This window comes from Gracilinanus agilis, chromosome 1 (assembly GCF_016433145.1).
Source record: "Gracilinanus agilis isolate LMUSP501 chromosome 1, AgileGrace, whole genome shotgun sequence".
NCBI lineage: Eukaryota > Metazoa > Chordata > Mammalia > Didelphimorphia > Didelphidae > Gracilinanus > Gracilinanus agilis.
In genome coordinates, this window is record NC_058130.1 from 250,205,960 (window position 1) to 250,226,644 (window position 20,685).

At 38.2% G+C, this 20,685-nt stretch overlaps 1 protein-coding gene across 2 annotated transcripts in view; it reads right to left on the reverse strand.

Moving 5' to 3' along the window:
- The window catches only part of TMOD1 (tropomodulin 1), a 130,228-nt gene that overhangs the window by 51,343 nt on the left and 58,200 nt on the right, over positions 1-20,685 (reverse strand). For both annotated transcript variants that reach the window (XM_044660846.1, XM_044660854.1), the window contains exons 3-4: positions 10,168-10,324; positions 1,021-1,140 (exon numbers count right to left, since the gene is read on the reverse strand). In XM_044660846.1, coding sequence (XP_044516781.1) covers positions 1,021-1,140; positions 10,168-10,324 — 277 coding nt within the window. The remainder of the gene's footprint in view (positions 1-1,020; positions 1,141-10,167; positions 10,325-20,685) is intronic.

The following is a 20,685-nucleotide window of genomic DNA, read 5'->3' on the forward strand; positions in this document are numbered from 1 at the left end:
GAAAATCTAAGAAGCTTGGCAGGTAGAACCAGGCATCCTCCTATTATGCAGTTGAAAGGTATGTTTTGAAGTAAATATGGATTTTGCACACAACAAGTGCCAGATAAATGTTTCTGTGGTAATAAAGCAGTTAATCAATAAGCATTTATGTTTATGTTATATTCCACTACATTCCAGGCACTGTGCTAAGTTCTGGGGATATTTTGTTGTTCCATTATTTTTCAGTCATGTCCAGCCCAGTGATTCCATTTGGGGTTTTCTTGGCAAAGATGCTAGAGTGGTTTGCCATTTACTTCTCCAACTCTTTTAACAGATGAATAAACTGAGGCAATCAGGGTCAAGTGACTTGCCCAGGGTCATACTAGTAAGTATCTGAGGCCACATTTGAACTCAGGAAGATGAGGCTTCTTGGCTCCAAGTCCAGTGCTCTATCCACTGCACCATCTAGCTGCCCTCTAAGTGTTAGGGTTACAGAAAGTTAAAAGACAGCCCCAGTCCTCAAAGAGCTTTCAATCTAATGATAATGACTTTAAAATATTTGTGAATCCAAAAGATCACTTTTGCCTAAATAGATTAATGTTGTATCTGAATACTGCTTTCTGCTGAGTAATTCTTTAAAAAGATGAAATAAATAGTGGTTCTTTTTCTTTTTAAAATAAAAATCCTCACTTTCTGTCTTAGTAACAATTCTAGGACAAAAGGGCCAGGGCTTGGCAAGTGGGTTAAGTGACTTGACAAGGGTCACAGAGGTAGGCAATATCTAAAGCCAGATTTGAACCCAAGTACTCCTGATTCCTGGCCTGGCCAGCCATTAGCTGCCTTGGTTCTTTTTCTGAGTAGAACTTAATACCAAGCAAAATTTTACTCTAGTACGGCTTCTTTAGCAAAATTCAAACTTCCTAATTTCCAGAATATAATCTAGTTTAAGTTAAAATGAAATCATTATTTGAAACTTTTAGAAAACTAGGAAATGTAAGCAGGTATAAGAATTTTTTAAAATGCTTCTGTGACTTTTCTTACCTGCGATGTCACACAATTCTGCGTCAGATGCGTTGGCCAAAGCCTCCTCTAATTCTGGTTCCAATGTCACACTTTCCAGAACAGGATCAATTGGCTTTTGCTTGGGGACCCAGACTTTCCCTGAAAATGTAAATAATAATGTCAGTTATAACTGAGTTGTCCAACCATCATTTAAAAATCACAGTGTGGCAAAGGGAGTACTCCAATTTACTTACTAGGAAAAAGTTTATTGGCATAATGCATACTATGAACCTGAATATCATCCTAAAGTTTCTAGTGAGAGAAGAAGGAAACTTAACATGTATCAACTTTGTGACTAGACAAAAACTGGACCCGACTCTGGAAATCCTGAGTCTTTTGATAAAGAACCATATCAAGATTTAATTATCACAAAGTATTAAGGACACAAAAATATTTGCCACAGTAAGTGGGCTGTGGTGTATCCATATTTCAATTTTTGTAGCTATCTTATTAGGGCATTAACTGTGGAGAAAAACTAGCAGAATGAAAGTGGTAAAGTTGACAAAAAAGGGGGGAAATGACAAATATTGGAGGGATCTTTTGGAAAATAAGCATATTAATGCACTATTTGTAGTAGTTGTTCACTTGTTTTGGTCACATCTGAGATTCTTCATTGACCCTATTTGGAATTTTCTTGGCAAAGATACTGGTGTTTTACCGTTTCCTCTTCCAGCTCATTTTACAGATGGGGAAAATAAGGCAAAAGGGGTTAAGTGACTTGCCCAGGTTCACACAGCTATTGTCTGAGCCTGGATTTGAACTCACAAAGAAGAGTCTTTCTGATTTTAAGGCTGGTACTCTATCCACCGCAGCATCTACCTGCCCCATACTATTAGTGGACTCATGACTTCCCAGTCCTTTTAAATAGCAATTTGGAACTATGGCCCTAAAACTTACAAAACTGTGCATGGCGTTTGGCTGAGTGATACCACTATTAGACCTATATCCAAGGAGATCAGAGAAAGAGGAAAAGGACCCATCTATACAAATTTATTTATGACCGTTCTTCTTGTAGTGGCAAAGAATTAGAAGCTAAGGAGGAGCCCATCAAGTGGAGAATGGCTGAACACATTATGCTACAGAAATGGAATGGAACCCTAGTGTGCTACAAAAAAATTATGAAAGGCACGATTTCAGAAAAACCTAGAAAGGTTTTTATGAACTGATGCCAAGTGAAATGAGCAGAATTAAAAGAACAATTTCTATAAATATAACACAGTAAGTTAAAGACAATTTTGAAAAGCTTAAGAACTCTTATCAATGAATCATTTTGAAAATGATCAATCATTTTCCAAGGAATGATGATGAATCATTCTATTCACTTCCTGTCAGAGAGGTGATACTCTCAGGGTACAAATTGAGACATATATTTTTCAGACATGGTCAAAATTTGATTTTTTTTTACTAAGCTTATTTGTTACAAGGGTTTTGTTTTCCTTTTTTTCTCCCATGAGAGGAAGGAAATAGAAAAGAGAAAGAATCCATTTTTGTTCATTGCAAAAAATAATTTTTTAAAAAAGGAAAACGTCCACAAGATCTATCTCTGGTTTAATTTCTTGGTGACCTTGTGATGCCCTGAGTTTTTGTGGACCATATGATACACTGTGGAATGCACCCACCTTTAAGAACTGCTGGGCCTAGACTAGAGTGTTTATAACAAAACAGTTTCTTCTCCTAAGTCATGAAGTCTATTAGTCAAGAACAATTTTAAGAAGTTTGAACAAGGCTGGAATGTGTGGAGGGTGTGATTGTGAGAGGATGACTTTCACTGCATTTTTATTACAAGGTTTTTGGTTCTATCACAGAGACAAAAAAAATTGCTGCCTGAATTTGCTAAAACCTTTTTCTGCTTCAATTGTCTAGTCCAGGGGTCCACAAAGTAGAGTAAGAAGCATGTCCCAGGTTCTGTGTGAACAACGAGACTGAAGGTGACAATGGGTGGCATCCCAACCTCCCTAGAATAGTTATCATGGAGTTCTTCTCTAACACAATCACATCTGTCTTGTACTTCAACATTCCTCCTCTCTGACCCCTTCCCTTATTTTTCAAGCTTTCAACCTCCCACTTCCAAGCCTGGCCCTATCTCTTCTGAGCAGTTATTATCTAAGAGATACCCAGACATCCAGAACAGTAACTATGATGCTACTGGAAAATTCTTCTTGCTCCCTTCTTCCTTTCCCCACCCTCCATCAGATTTTCACCTCTCCCTGCTGGATCACCTTGTTTTTCTGTGCTATAGCAGCAACCACTTTAGAACTCTGACTCCCTCATATTTCTTCTTGGTCAAGACATAATGAGTCACAGAGAATGAGTAAGCATGGATGAGTGCAGATTTCATTATATTGTTGTTCAGTCACTTTTTATTCGTGTCTGACTCTTCATGACCTCATTTGGGGTTTTCTCAGCAAAGATACTGGAATGGTTTGCCATTTCATTCTCCAGCTCATTTGACAGGTGAGGAAACTGAAGCAAACAGGATTAAGTGACTTGCCCAGGGTCACAAAGTCACTAAGTGTGTGAGGCCAGATTTAATTCAGGAAGATGAGTTTTCCTGACACCAGGTTCAGTACTTTATGCACCCCTTAGCTGTCCCCCAAAGTTTAATCTTTTCCAAACTTCCCTATTATTATTGATAACACTGTTATCTTTCCAGTCACCCAAGTTCACAATCACAAGTGTCATTTTTAATTCCTCACTTTCCTTAACCCCACATATCCAATTAGTTGCCAGATCTTCTTGTTCCTACACCACAACATCTCTTGCATCTGTTTCCTCTTGAATCAAATGAACTCTACTTTGGATTACGCATTATCTCTCCACTGGATTACCGTAAAAACCTCCCCAACATATGATCAAACATACTGCATAAGGTACACAATTTTTAAAAAAATATAGGAACCATTGATCTAGTAGAATGCCTTTTGGCACTTTAGTAGGTTCATAAGATGAGCTGATTGATTGGAGGGGCTTGGGATTCAGGAACCGACACCTCCATTTTGCATGGATACACACCAGTCCCAGGAATTTCATTTCTCCCTTCTAAAGCTAATATGGGCAATGAATCTGGATTTGAACAAGGTCGATTCTTTTGGTTGATTCTAAGAGAGCAAATATCCAAAATGGTAAGTTCCTTAAAGTTCATCACTTCCTGGTGGAGCTGGGGGTGGAAGGAGAAGAGTTCAAGAACCACTGAAAAACTGTAGAAGTAACGCATAACCTTAAAGGCATGACTCAGTATTTAAATTGACCCAAATATATCTGGGTCTATCTTTTATTCACTGTCTTCTGTGCTGATGTCCTTTGACCTTGACAAAGATCACTGCATGTGCCACTTGACGTAAAGGACTAGATTTAGCTGTATGCAGTACTAGTCATGATGTCCCTAGTGATAATTACAGATTCAAAATCTCTCTTCTTCTTCTTCTACTCCACCCTTCCCTACCTCCATCCTTTAAAAAGGTTCAGGGATCCTTATGATGTGGGTGTTTGTGTACTAGAACACTTAAGGATGTATAATGCCAATTCTTGCCAGATACTAGAATCACCTCGATGGCATAGAAAGACAAGGAACTAAACCAGATTTTTAACATAATTACATGATCTATAGTTATCTGTAGGTTAGAGATTTCATATTTGCCCTTCCTAATTCGTAGTTATTATAGGGAGCAAATAAGACATCATTTAGAATGATAACATTTTATATAAAATTAAGCTGATGGTGATTATAATATGACACATTCTATACAGTCCTTGGAATAAAATATTCACGTTCTCAACGGAGATTTTAGAGCCTTAAATCTTTCCAACCTTTTCTCTCCTTAATTCCTAACGCTAACCCTTCATTGTAGGCAGGCTAGTCTCTTCCTTGTCCCATAGCCATACGAGGCTCAATCCTACGTGATTTTCTTCAGGCTGTTCCATCTGCCTGGCATGTCCCACCTCCCCTATCTGCCTCTCCAAAGCCTACTCATCATTTCATCTTCCACAAATTCATCTTTGACTTATCCCAGCCCTTCAGATGTAGCCCCTACTGACTTCTCCCTCTCCTGAAACACACAGTCAGCATGGAAAGTCACCCTCCCTCCCCCCAGACACAGGGCACAAAATGAGCATTAGCTCATTAAGTATTCATTTCACTCACAAAGTATTCCTGCCTATCCAAAAACAATAAGCTGAGGCTGCCCTTCAATCTCATTGTCTCTTGAGTCAGAGTGAAGAAGGAAAGGCCGTTGGACAATGTGTCCCAAATTTTCCCTTCCCTTCCTGAGTATAAGCATGCTGTCATGCAACAGATTTTCTGAGTTGCTGAAATCGAACTAATTGCCCTGAGTTAGTGAAACAAATTATTTCATAATTCTTGGAAGCAATGGATCTTTGCTTCCTTTAAATAATTTAAGAAGAAGATATATTCTAGGCACTGTCAGACTGACAAAAACCAGTTCTCCCTTGTAATATAAATGAGTCCTGCAAAACAATCCATGCTCTTTCAGCAGTTTGTAATCTCATAACACCCTAGTTTTTTATTTTTTTATTTTTATAAATTACAGAACAAATCCAAAATAATTCTAGGGTTTTTTTTCTTTATACACAGAGGGACACACACATTGTTAGTACAATTTGGAATCAGTGTGACAGAAATGGGAGGGGCAAAAAAAAGCAGCTAGAAATCTGTGCCAGTAAACTCTACAGTATTTCTCCTTAATGGGACTGTAATCAGCTCTCATATTTAAGCCACAGGGAGCAATTGACATTGCTGGTACTAGATCCTTTGATCTTGAGACTGGCCCCATAATTCTGCTGGGTTGCAGAGTAAAGTGATTGTTTGGCAGCAAGACAAGAATTTGGGTAGGGCCTAACCTGGCTAGAAAGGCAGAGGGAGAGGAGCAAACTGGGTATTCATAAGGTCATAGATTTAAAACTGGAAGGGACCCAAAGGACAACCAATAAGGAAACAGAGGTTATGTGACTTGCCCAGGTTACCCATGTAATAAGTGTTTGAGCCCAAGTCCTCTGATTCCAAGTCCAGAGCTTTTCCTACAAATTTTTTCTCTTTCTGTCTATTCTCTACCAAGAAATCTCTCCTCTAAAGAGAAGTCCTATTGGGAAAGTACTATTTATTATCATTATTATTGCTACTATTATCATTGTTGTTGTTGCTATTATTATTAATATTGTTACATTTTTCATATCTTCTGTATCTGTGCCTCATAGAGGGAGGAAGCATATACGATATGGAGATATAATATCAATATCATCATCATCATCATCACCATCATCATCATCTTTTTTGCTATTCACATGTGCTTTTAAGTTTTTTAAGTACTTTCAATGTTTTCATTTGATCCTCCCAGAAAATCTAGGGCAAAGGCACTACAAGTATTACCTCTCTAGAAGGTATTATTCCCTCTAGAAGAGAGAACTGAAGATAAAATATTTTAAGTGACTTTCTCAGGGAAGCCCAGCTATTAAGTTTTGAAAGGAAATGCTGATTGATCTGTATCTTCCTGATTCCAAGTCCTACATAGTATCCACTACACTGTGCTTGGGTCCAATATACAGGTAATTAATTTATTAGAATCACAGTAGTATAAGAACACCAACATGAAGTACCAACAATATGAATAGTCAATTCCCTGTCACCTCTGATAAGGTAGATAAACCCCAATAGCAAACAATGCAGATTGGGAATTTCCTTGCTGTCAGTGCAGTTTCTGAGTCTTAGAAACATAAGAGGTCAAATCAGAACAGTCAGGGCTTTGGTATTTAATCTCTGAGATGAATCTGAGTCATACACTTTCCTCTTCTCCCTTTTATATCTGCCCTCTAAGTGTTCCCTGATCGATTTCTTCTCATTAGGCAATAAGAATATGGAGAGACAAATAAATTCTGTTTGACCAACTACAAGCAATTTTTAATAAGAGGAGGAGGAAGGGGTCAGGGTAGTAGTGATTGGCTTAACTGTGGCTGAATTCTCTGCCCTCTCTCTCCTTCCTATTCTGAGAATTCAAACAGGCAATTTTCTTCTTCCATTTAGAATTGTATTGGGGGCAGCTGGGTGGCTCAGTGGATTGAGAGTCATGCCCAGAGATGGGAGGTCCTAGGTTCAAATCTGGCCTCAGACACTTCCTAGCTATATGACCCTGGACAAGTCACTTAACCCCCATTGCCTAGCCCTTACCATTCTTCTGTCTTGGAACCAATACGAAGAATTGATTCTAAGACAGAAGGTAAGGGTTAAAAAAAAAAGAATTGTATTGATGGAGTCTGCCACTTTCTCTCACTTTCCAGTTTTATTGGTACAGTAGAAACTTGAATACAAATCCTGCCTGTGAGACTTACTTTTTGTAAAAATGTCAGCCTATGTGACTAATTTGCTTTGGGTTTGGTTGTCTCCTCTCTAAAGTGAGGAGATTGGACTAGTGGACCTCTGAGGTCCTCCTTCCTAGATCTATGACCTCATGATAACCTCCCCTTTTCTGTGACAATTTAAATAAAACAACTCGGCATTCTAACATATACCACATGGTTGTGAGCCCCAAACATTAGGGAACACTGTCCTGCCTATTGCTTTTTCTGCATCGTGACCAAAGTTGTCTGACTGAACAACAAAAGCAAAAAAAAACAGGGAAGGAGAAACTGGGGCACTCAGGTGAGAACTATGCAAAGAAATCATACTAGGATGGACTTTTTGAGGTGATTAGGAAAAGAAAGCTTGTGGAATGTATGATGTCTGCAGTGTACAAATATCTCCAACTATATATTTTAGCAGTCATATAATTTACTAAATACTAACATCAAAATGTTTGTGTTAAGAAAAAACCCCCAACACTTTTTGATTATTTGTTTTATAGAACATAAAGAGAGGCAACTTAGCCTAGTAGACAGAAGGGTTTCCTTGAAGTAAAAATGACCCAGATCTAATTTGTGGCACATCCAAGGCAAGTCACTTAACTTTTCAATGTTCTGGGCAATCCTCTAAGATTAAAAGTGGAAGATGAGTTATTTATTTGCATTGGTGGAATGATGCATATACTCAGAGATCCCCAGGAAGACTGAATCACTGGTTCAGGACTACCAGCTCTACTTTCTTGGACCCTCTTTCTCCCCCCAAAGACAAAACACACAAAAGGTGATTAGAACAGTGTTGTTCCTCTTGGGCCCATGTTAGTTTTCTTTTTCTTCCTTTAAAATTTTTATTTAGAAAAATATTTTCCATGTTGACATGATTCATTTTCTTTCTCTCTCCCTTCTAGAGCTGACAAGTAATTCCACTGGGTTATATACATGTTATCATTTGCTATCTATTTCCACATTATTCATTTTTACCATAGAGCAATCTTTTAAAGCTGAGACCCCAAATCATATACCCATATAAACAAGTGATAAGTGATGTCATAAGTTTTTTTGTGTGTTTTTCTACTCCCATAGTCCTTTCTCTCAATGAGGATAGCATTCTTCCTCCCAAGTCCCTCGGAATGTCCTGGATTATTGTATTGCTACTAGTAGTGAAATCCATTACACTGGATTATTCCACAATGTTTCACTTTTTGTGTATAGTGTTCTCTTGGTTCTGCTCATTTCACTCTGCATCAGTTTTTGGCAGTCTTTTCAGTTGGTGATGAAATACCATTATGCTGTAAGAACTAGAGGATTTCTATATGAACTGGAAAAACCATGTTAGTTTTCTAATGAAGGTTCAACCTCAATGGAATCTGAGATACAATTAGAAACTCTTCACAATGGGGGCAGCTGGGTAGCTCAGTGGATTGAGAGCCAGGCATAGAGATGGGAGGTCCTAGGTTCAAATCTGGCCTAAGCCACTTCCCAGCCATGTGACCCTGGGCAAGTCACTTGACCCCCATTGTCTACCCTTAACACTCTTCTGCCTTGGAGCTAATACAGAGTATTGGCTCCAAGACGGAAGGTAAGGGTTTAAAAAAAAAAAAAGAAAGAAAGAAAGCCTTCACAAAAGATCCTTTCACCAACATAATGATGACAAATAGTAGCACCATTTTTTGAATGACCTGTAATGTCATATACTCAACAAGAAAGAGGCAATATGGCAGAAAGGATGATGCACTTGAGTCTGGGTCCCTGTGCTTCTACCAATTAGCAGTCACAACCTTTCTGAGTTTTGGCCTCCTCAACTGATGAAAGGGAGAAGCAATGCCTATTGTAACTTCCCTAAGGTTTATTGTAGGGTCATTTATTTAGGTGGCTCATTGAAAGCCAGGCCTAGAGACAGGAGGTCCTACGTTCAAATCTAGCCTCAGACACTTCCTAGCTATGTGACCCTGGGCAAGTCACTTTACCTCCAATGTCCAGTCCTTACCATTCTTCTTGGAGCCAATACTCTATTGATTCAAAGACAGAAGGTAAGGGTTAAAAAAAAAAAGCTTTTTGTGAGAATCAAGTAAGAGCCTCTATGTAAAATGAGTCATCATCTGTCAAGGACTACAAAAAATGTGAGCTGTTATCAACAAAGTCTGATGAGGATGTGTACAAAGTAGGACAAAATTATCTTTTACGATATTAAAGCCCATAAAACAAAACCAATGTTGCCTCCTTGTTGTTATCACATGTGTTAAATCAACAAAGAAGCAACATAGTGTTGTAGTTGATTATATATCTAGAAAAGGACCTCAAAGGTCATCCAATCTAATCTCCTCATTTTATAGGTAAGGAAAGTGAGACCCAAAGAAATTAAGCGATTTGCGTCAGGTCATACAGGCAGTGGGGCAATGGCAGGACTTGAAATCAAGTTACCGAGTTCTCATTGCAGAGCCAGTGTTCTTTCACTGTACTTCAGAAAGACTTGAATTAAAATCCTGCCTCTGATACTTACTAGCTATATGACCATGAGCAAATCAAACACATAATCCCTTTTAATTTCAACTTCCTTATCTGTAAAATAGGGACAATGATACCCGTAGTACTTACCTTACATGGTTGTTGTGAGGATCTAATGAAATGGAGAATAAAAGCTGCTTTGCAGGTTAAAGCATCATATAAACATTAGCTTATTCTACATAAACAATGTCAAAGAGATGACATAACATGAGCCCTAGAATTATCTTGTGAAATCAATTAGCAGGGCCATGGCCCACATGGAGAAATATTTGATACCTCTTTTTTCTCCTGTGTAGGGGACTAGATCTTCTCGGTCCTTAAATTCTTTAGCTTGTTTTTCCAAATGATCCAGAAGATCATCTCTTTTAAATGGACCTGTAGGTGGTTTTGTGGTCTGATCCTTCTGTCTCAGTCCTGCAGGCAATAGTGCATTCTAAATTGGAGAAAAAGAGAAGGGATGGGGGACGAAAGAAGGAGAAAAGGGGTAAAGAGAAAGAGAGAGGAAGGGGGAAAAGAGAGAGAGAAAGGAAAAAAGAAGGAAAGGAGAAAGAAGGAGAAAGGAACAAGGAGAAATAGAAGAGAGAAAGAATAGTGGAAGAAGGTAAAAGGAGAAAGAGAGGGAAGAAAAGAGAGGGAAGGAATGGAAAGGAGAGAATGATTAACAGATAAAAAGTTATATTTTTCAGGAAACTCATCTTAACATAAATGATTTAACCAATGGAATCTAGAATTTAGAAAAATACATCTGGTGCCAAAGTCCACCAGTACCATCAAGAAATCAACAATATTTAATGATTTTGTCCAATCCACTGAGTACTGTACTATGAAATAATGGGAGGAGAGGAACAATCAGGAACAGTATTTCAAAAGAAATGGCAGAAATGGCCCTTACCCTAAAGAAATTTGCCATTTCATTAAAGAAATAGAAATGATTAAATCTATTTACAAACCGACATATCAGCAAATGTGAATCAATATAATATATACCAGGATGATGAATTATGAATTAGGCTTTGAAGAAAATGTAATGGAGATGTTTATGGGGGAATAGGAAGAATAAAATAGACAAAAACATGAAAAGGTATATAAATCATGTGTTGGGGCCAGTCAGCAGATTATTTTGACCAAAGTACAGGAGATTAAGAAGAAATGAAAATGAGATTCGAGGTAAGGTAGTAGTCGGAGGACTTTGAAAACAAAATGAGGGGTTGGGATTTTATACAGCATCAGGCTAGACAAAGAGTATATGTTAACTGATTGATTAAATTGGTGTTTTAGAGATGATTATCTCAACAGCTGTGTACTGGAAGGAAGGATACCAAAATAAACTGGAGTCATGGAGACCAGTAGTTTCGGTAATCCAAACACAGAGTAATGAGAGCTGGATCGTGGTGGTGGCTGGGAAAATAGAAATAAGAAGCAGCTCAGAGAAACAGTTCCAAGTAATAATCAATAGGACTCTGAGATAATGAAAGAGGTATATAGTTAAATAATGTTTTTCTTCTAAGGCTTATATTTCAAAAGTGGGAAAGTTAAAGATGTTTGGTTAAAAAAAAAAAGATTTCTCCAAAGGTTCTAATTATGGGAGGATTCACTTTAAGCAAAATAGAACTTATACTCATGACAAACAGCTACAGACTAACAAATGATAAAAATCTAATGAGGATTTAGTTTCTATATAACTTTGATATGATCTGCAAATGCATTTGAAGTACAGATTATAAAAAACATCTTAGAGTTGGAGAGATTTCTGAGAAGAATAACAAGCAGATGGGAAAGCCAAGTTCAGAATGATATTGGATGAGTGCCAAGAAATTCCCTAAGTGTAAGATAAGTTAACTTACATTCAGGTCTCACTAAAAGCATGTGATGAGACATAGTTGTTATTGTTACCCAAATCAGGCTATTTTAAAGTTTCCTCCTATTGTTATGTGATCAGTTTAATAAAACCCAAAGTTTGAATTGCAAAGCATTAGACAAAAACTCATTTGTGGAAGTGGGAGGATGAGGAACTACTGATCAATTTGAGGAGCTCTCCCACTCAACTTAAGATTACAGCACTATGATCATTGTGGTAACTGGGTACCAGCCTTTGTTGGGGAACAAAAGGCACTGACTAAGGCTGCTTCTAAGATTGGTGATTCAAAGTCAAAGGAGGCAGATTCTTTTTGGGAGAGAGACATGAAATAGCTTGGTTCTCTGTCTCCCTTGGACTTCCACTATGGAATGTAGCAAGGAAGGGGAGTTCTTCTCCCTCTTAGTTTCACTCACCAAAAGGAAATGTCTACTTGCATGAGCAGAAGCCCACGATAAGCAGTATACACTTGTCCAGGTGGCCTAAGCCTCCCAGATGATAGATTCCTAGCTGCCTAGGTTTGTTTCCTCTTCAAGGAGTTCCTGAGAATGGTTTTTCATTACTTTGAGGACAAGGAAAGGACAAAATGACCTCCAGGAACTGATGCAGAGTGAAAGGAGCAGATCCAGTAGAACGTTGTACACAGAGGCCAATACACTGTGGTAAAATTGAATGTAATGGACTTCTTTCTGTACTAGCACCAATGCAATGACCCAGGACAATTCTGAGGGACTTATGGTAAAGAATGCTACCCACATTCAGAGGAAGGACTGCAGGAGTGGAAACACAGAAGGAAAACAACTGCTTGAACACATGGGTTGATGCAGACATGATTGGGGATGTAGACTCGAAACGACTACCCCAGTGCAACTATCAATAATATGGAAATAGGTCTTGATAGATGACACATGTTAAAACCAGTGGAAATGCGCATCAGCTATGGTGAGGAGGGGGGTTGAAGGGGAAAGTAAGAACATGAATCATGTAACCAGGGGAAATTTTTCTAAAAAATTAAAAAAAAAAAGAAATATTATTCTGAAGTGCTTGAGTGTACTTACAAATAGCACCATCCTACCTCTTATCTTCAAAACCAAAAAATCATCTAGTCCAACTTCCTTATTTTACAGATGACAGAACTCAGATCTAAAGGTCACACAAGTACAAAGTAGAAGAGCCTAGTTTTCAATTCGGGTCCTCTGGCTAAAACACTACATGTTCTATTGACCTGATACCTTTAGTTTGGATAGTCAGAGTTTCTGTTATAGATTTGGAAAACATAACTTCAAGCCAACCTCTGTCTGAATGACTCCAAACTCTTTAAGAGCAGAGTTTGAATGAACAAAGTCACATTTATAACAGTTGTAAAGTGAACATTGCAGAAAATCTTTCAAATAAATAGATCCTTTGGGACAAAATTTGATATTGGGGATGGTGTGAGTTTGATGACCTTTTGCAAAAAGTATTGTTTTTATGGTGCCATGAGGTTCTCTACCATACAATGTTAAGCTTAAGTGAGGAAACCTCAGCATTTCCTTCCTGAGTTCCTAACCCATTGGATTTTCCCAACACTTCTCGGGAAATTCTTTGGCTCAGATCCCTAGGGGAGTACACAGGACCTCTGTGTGTAACATAGCTCTTGATAAGCTGCATGTACCATATCAAATATGCCTAAATTCACCTATTTATTACTCTGAGAAACCTGTCCTAGGCCTTTTTCTAAAAGAGCAACCCTTGGGAATGCTAGCTCCTCCCCATTCCTCCACACACTTTTCCCCAAGCAGTCAGGAAACACAAAAGGGAAGGTGGAATGTGGGATACCATTCAGCATCAGGAAGAGATGCAGAACAAAGTGAGCAAAAATAGGAAAACAATTTGTACAATGATAAAATTATAGAGAAAAAGAATTTTGAAAGACTTTGGAACTCTGATAAATCATATGTCCAAAAGAATCAAGATGAAACATGCCACTTGATTTCTGACAGAGGTGATGAACTTACAGTACAGAAAGAGACATCACTTGGACATCACTAATGTGGGAATTCATTTTGCCAGGATATATAAATATGTACTGAGGGACTTGGTTTCTTAAAAACCAAAATTGTTCTACAAAGAAGGGAGGAGTAGTGGAAAGAACTGATTACTTTTAAAAATTATTACTTGAAAAATAAAAATAATGACAAAAATAATTCCATCATGTTCTGATGCTCACATTAACATTAGCGTGGATCTTGGTGGATCCACTCCTTATCTTTGCAGAGGGTATCTGTGAAGTTGCTTCAAATGCTTCTGGCTTCCAGATTAGAGAGAGAATATAGATGATACCAACTCCACTTCAGGTTGCTAAAGGGAGAATAAGACTGGGAAGAAGTTGACAAGAAAGGAGCTGGCATTCTCCATCATATCCCTATGACCACCTTGTTACACTAGAGGCTTCTGGTATTTCCCATTAGTTGGGTGAGATCTGGGACTCTCTCTTGGTTATACTGAAATACCTCGCTTCTAATGGGAGACTTTCTTCACTCTGTATTGTCTAGTACATATTCCTCTTTGCATTACTCTCTATGATTTCTGTTTTGCAAACCACTTGGATGAATGAGTTTCTTTTGCAACATGCGTTCATTGTTGAAATGGTATTTAGTGGGAAGAGTCAAGGTTTAGATATAAACATTGGGTCTTTCTTTTCCCATTAATGAATATAGACCAAAAGCTTAGCTTGAGCCTGGAATTCATATCCCCTACTCTAACAATATTTGAGGGAATGGACAGATATTATTCTAACCCAGTACTCCCTCTCTCTGAGGAGAGGAGAGGAGCCAAACTTTGGGTCCCAACTTTTTGCTTATCCTTTTGGCAGGAGTTAAAGTCTCCCTGGGAGAAGGATGGGAGGAGAAGGTAGCAATGTATAGTCTGCCTCTGTTCAAGTCACACCACAATCCCATGCTACACGTGAAGGGCAACTTTGTTCCACTTTAATCTGGGAGGTACTAATAGTAGAGTATCCTAGACTAAAGCATTAAACTAAGACTTAATACTTTTGCGTCATGGACCTCTTTAGGGAGTCTGGTGAAGCCTGAGGACCTCATCTTTAAATAATATTTTAAAATTCATAAAAAACATCAGATTACATAGGAAACCTTTTATATTGAAATGTAATAATTATTTATTATTATTATTATTATTATTTTTAAAACCCTTACCTTCCGACTTGGAGTCAATACTATGTATTGGCTCTAAGGCAGAAGAGTTGTAAGGGCTAGGCAATGGGGTTTAAGTGACTTGCCCAGGGTCACACAACCAGGAAGTATCTGAGGCCAGATTTGAACCTAGGACCTCCCATCTCTAGGCTTGGCTCTCGATCCACTGAGCTACCCAGCTGTCCCCAATAATTATTTTTTAAAAAAAAAAGAAGTTCATGGACTCTAGATTTAAGAACTCTTGTATGAGATATGTGCACTTGTGTGTGTTTATTCTGTGCCATCTCCAGACCATTATTTCTGGGACCTCAGGATCTAGGCAACCTTAGGAACTTGAAACCTCTATTTGTACCCCACTCAGATACTTAAAACAGCTGACATTTATATAGTACATTAAAGCTGTCAAAGCACTTTACATATACTATATCTAACAATAATAATAATAATAGCTAATATGTACATAGCATTTATTATGTGCCAGGTACTAAAATTAAGTGGTTTACAATTATTATCTCATTTGATCCTCACAACACCCTTGGCAGATATGTGATATTATTACAGAAGAAGAAATTGAGGCAGACAGAAATTTAAACAGCTTATCCAGGGTCACACAGCTAGTAAGTGTCTCATATTGGATTTGAACTCATGTCATTAAGAATGGCAAATTAGGGGGCAGCTAGGTGGCTCAGTGGTTTGAGAGCCAGGCCTAGAGATGGGAAGTACTAGGTTCAATACTGGCCTCAGACACTTCCTAGTTGTGTGACTCTGGGTAAATCACTTAACCCCCATCGTCTAGTCCTTACCTCTTTTCTGCCTTGGAACCAATACATGGAATTGATTCTAAGAAGGAAGGTAAGAGTTTAAAAAAAAAGAAAAAGAAAAAGAAATGGCAAACCATTTTTGTATCTTTGTCAAGAAAATCTCAAAATAAACTCAAAAAGAGTTAGATGTGGCTGAACAATTTCCTGATTCTAGGCCCAGTCCTCTATCCATTGCACCACCAAGTTACTATATTATGACCTTATGATTCTCACTCTGTGAGGGTAGTGCTAGAGACAATATTATCCCCAGTTTATAGATCAGGAAACTAAGACTGAGGGAAGTTGAAAGATTTTCCCGTGGCTGTACAATGGGTAAGTTTTAGAGGTATCTGATTCTTTCTGTGGATTCTAAATTCAACATCAGGTGCTAAATAGACCTGTATCTGCTTTCATTCCTTTTAAAGGAGAAGAGGAAGAAGTTAAGTGGTATTACCAGGGAAAGGAAATTGTCTACAATGAGTCTCTTCAGCCTTAAAGTCTATGAAAATTTATCTTTGTTTTGGAAACAGAAAAAAAAAGGTTGGGAAATCAACTCTTGACCATTATAAGACGAACAATGAATCCTTTATGACCTTTGAGTGGGAACAGAAGAGACTTGAAAATGAAGGATTCCTTTCCCTAGGGACACATGGGGAATAAGTATTGATCTTCCACAAAATATTTCTGCCAAAACATCTTTAAAAAGTTTCAGCAGCCTCATGGATCCCACACCCAATTCTTAATGAGAGACGGGGAATCAGGAGACCTGGTGTCTAGTTCCAACTTGCCACTAACCAATTGACATTGGACAAGTCAGTTCACTATTTGCTCTCAGTCTCAATGTCTTTCAAGTGAAATATTAGAACTAGATGATTGCTTCGGTCCCTTTCAGTTCTAACCTATATTTTCTTGATTTAAAATAGTCTTTAATGCTGTCTTAGAAATCAATGGTTTTTGTCATTTAAAAATCTTGCAGTTTCTAGTCTTATTTTATGCTGCTTTCCTCAGTAGAAAGGTCTACTTGGAATTTCCTCTATACAGCATCTCATCTCCTGTGTCTGGGCCTTGACAGGGGCAGCTCTCCACACTGCAATGTGTCCCTAACATCTCTGTTTCTTAGCTTCCTTCATAGCTCAGCTCAGGTATAGGGAGCCATGCCTCTACATAATTTTTTGGGGTCCTGAGCGACGTGGTGGCATAGGATGGTTAAGGCATGAGAAAGAAAATGAGAACAACTAGACTAGTGGTTAGCCCATGCTGTCCCAAAGTCTGCGGGCTTGGGAGTTTATTATATCCTCATTTCAAGCAAAAAAGGAGTCAGAGTTGGTAAGGGGCAATAAATCATACATAATCCATTGAAGTCTAAAGAATACAGATGCAAAGACAAATGGTCAAATTCCAAACCCCAATTCAGCAGGGGATAATTGCGGGAGAGGAAATATCCCAGGGAAATGCTCACCAGTCAAATCCTAAAGGAGCCAGTTCTAATCTGAATATGCACTCTTATCTAATTAACATTTGTTAGGATTCAGGCTTTTCAATTATCAAGGAAAGGAATCATTAACTCAGTAGATGCTGGTCTGCCACTTCAAAGCTCTCCAATAAGAATTCTAAGAAAGGTGGGGATCAAAGACTGTCAAAAGAGGAGCCTCAGATTTTTATCTTAGATGGCCCGTTCTGTCTGTCCTGACATTCAGTGCAGAAAAATCATACACACAGTTTTACTTGTCGATGATTTTGTAATGGGATCCAGATAAAATATCTGTTACAGACTCTGTTTCTCTAAATGACTCCTAATAGCCTCTTGGAGGGGTCAAGTTGTTTTTGGATTAACCTACCTGCCGGTACCAGAGCCTTTTGGGCTCAGGTGACCAGGACCAAACACAAAGACTGCCTTAGTCTGGATTGGTCACGTAGGGAATCCAGATAACAGGCCCTAAATTTGATCCTATTTCTCCAATGGCTTTAATACATCGAACGGCTTCCCACACTCAGGCATCCTTGCCTACACAAAGGGTTTCCTCATCTCTGAAATGGTGAGTGCTCTAGTTTTGTGGGTTTGAGACTCATATGTGGCAGGCTTTCTCTATTTCAAACTTGTCTCCTTCTTCTGCCTGGCATTTATGGTCTAACTAAGCAAGGATTCCCATTTCTTTTATGTTAGCAGAGGCAGTTTCTAGGTCCTTTAGGGCTCCTCTCTGTGGTGATTGCTTTATATTGATTAAACTTCCATAGAAAATTATGAAAGTCCGTGTCAAAGTCTATTTTAAGATGTGTCTTGTTTCTTTTCTGGTATAAATAGTTTATTTGACCAGGTCTGGTCAGAGCAATTTCAGTTGTAATCTCTTATCCTCTAACTCATATTCTCTTAATTTGGTGCCAATTTTGATTTTTGCTCTAAAAAGTTTGAATACTTTTAGTGATAGGTAACTTGCTACCTCTCAAAGCACCTAATTACATTTGGGAATTGCTTTATGTCTGGAAAACTTCCTTATGTTGATTCAAATCTTCTTTTGATACTTTTCCCCCAGGAGTCCTTGCTTTCCTTTCTGAGTCCAAGCAGCTTAATCCACATTTTAGTTCTTCAAATATTTGAAGATTGCTATCATATTTCTTCTAAGTGTTTTCTTTCCTAGGCTAAATAACTCAAATGCATCCAGCAGTCCAATTCAATTCAACTCAAGAAACATTTAATAAGTTACTTTTATGTCTAGAAAACTTGTTCTAGAAACATTCAACCATTTTAAACTGTAGCTCATTATCATACTCTCTATATGTGGCCATCTTGACCACAAAAAAAAGATGATAGAGTTGGTCAAATGCAGATGTAGAAGCCTATAGCATTCCCTCAATATAGCAGTCTTGTGATTTTGTCAAGAAGGGAAAAGGGTTGTCTGACATGACTTGTTCTTCATAAGTCCATCTTGGATCACTGCTAAAATGTTTATGCATTCTTCATTATCCATTTTAGAATTTTGTCAGGAATCGACATATAATTCACCAATTTGTAGTTTGCAAAATCCAATTTCTCCTCTTTTGTGAAAATTAGGACAGTATTTGTCTAATCCTCATTTGTCTGGCACCTCTCACTAACCAAGACAAATAGAAGGAGGAGTGAATAGATGAATGAAAAGGCATTTATTAAGTACTTATTTTGTATTAAGTACAGGGCTAAGTTGTGGGGATACAAAGACAAAACCAAAACAGTTCCTGCCCTCAAGGAACTTATTTTTAATAGACAAAAGATAGTGGACGCTAAGGAAGTGCATTTTATTCTAGTAAGTCATTAGTATGTTGAGTAGAGTCATAGCTGAGTCAATTAATGGCCTCTCCAAAAGTAATGTCTTAATTGATTTAATTACTCTGGGCAAGAGGTTGTTGGGTGGATGTGGGAAAGAGATAGCAGCAGGGAAAATGGCAAAAAGATTGCCAGGTTGAAGGCTGGTCAGATCTGGTGGAGGCAAGTGGGCTCTTACCCATTAGGACATCGTGGCCCCAGAATGGGGCTTTCAAAACCAAGTGGCTTAGTCCCTAAAGGTATATGCTGAATAAAGGTCCACTTCAGAGACTGCAAGAGGATAGTCCATGCAGACAAATACTAGGTTAAACAAAAGTGAAATAGTTAACTCATTTGGCATTTAAGAGGATGTACCTAGGTTTCAGAGTTGAAGCCCTATAAAATTGAATGGTGGAAGTTGTTGACATTCTGTTTCACCAAAGCAGCAATTTGATCAGATTACACTATAAAAAAATTACAGTATCTTTCTTCTCAGGGAAATCTAAAAGAAAAACTGATTTTGGTAGAGATTATTGTCACTATATTGCTTTTATAATTTCCTCATTCCTGCATACTTGTACCATTGAAGTGACTAGAGCCTTGGGTGAGAGGGAACTTCTGGGATTTTAGAATAAGGTTTTCCATATTTGATATGAGAAAATATTGCTTAATAAAGTCAGTGAATACACTGATTTACAGATAGAGAATTTATTATTAAAAACAAGCAGGGGCAGCTGGGTAGCTCAGTGGATTGAGAGCCAGGCCTAGAGAAAGGAGGTCCTAGGTTCAAATCCGGCCTTAGACACTTCCCAGCTGTGTGACCCTGGGCAAGTCACTTGACCCCCATTGCCTACCCTTACCACTCTTCCACCTATGAGTCAATACACAGAAGTTAAGGGTTTAAAAAAAAAATTTAAAAAAAAACAAGCAGCTGATGCTCAAATACAGAATGTGAATAGAAAATTAATGCTATTGTGCTTTTCAAATATTACTTTCTTTTTTCTCTTTGCCTGGGTCCCCTTATCTGTCTTAGACTACAAGTACAGCAGCCACTCACAGGCCCAATGTTACTGCTAACTGGCACAAGAGGTTTAATTTCCTTCATTTCTGACCCAGCCCAGTTCACTCCTCCTTAGTCAGACCTTCTAGGACTTACCACATTGGTGCCAGACTTAGTGTGTTCTTGCAATCAACATCAGAGTTCAGGAGCTCAAACTAGCCTCTAGTCTGTCAGTAGCAAGGATTACATGTGCATCATCAATCCTGCCACTAAATTGCCTTTCAACTATAAATCCTACATAAGCAGAACCCTATTTCTGAAACATGGTAAAGTAGTGACATTCTACTAACATACCATGGCTCAGGGATTTTTTAAAAGCTTTCCATGGTCACCAGAAATGATAACTTGGTCCTCAATTCAAGAGGCTTATAAACTTTTCAAACAAATCATTACCATTTCACTTGCCACCGCCAACAAGATGCTCCAGTGTTCTGCTGGACTAACCAGTATTGTGTTTGGCATAGTTTTCCAAGTTGTCATGGAATCTCTGACTAACTGATGAGGAAAGAAAAAGCATTTTTACTTCTAACAGGGAAAGTAATGCACTAAATTCCTTTAGTGGAAAAAAGAGAAGGAAAGGGACATTAAAAAGAAACAACAATTATTAT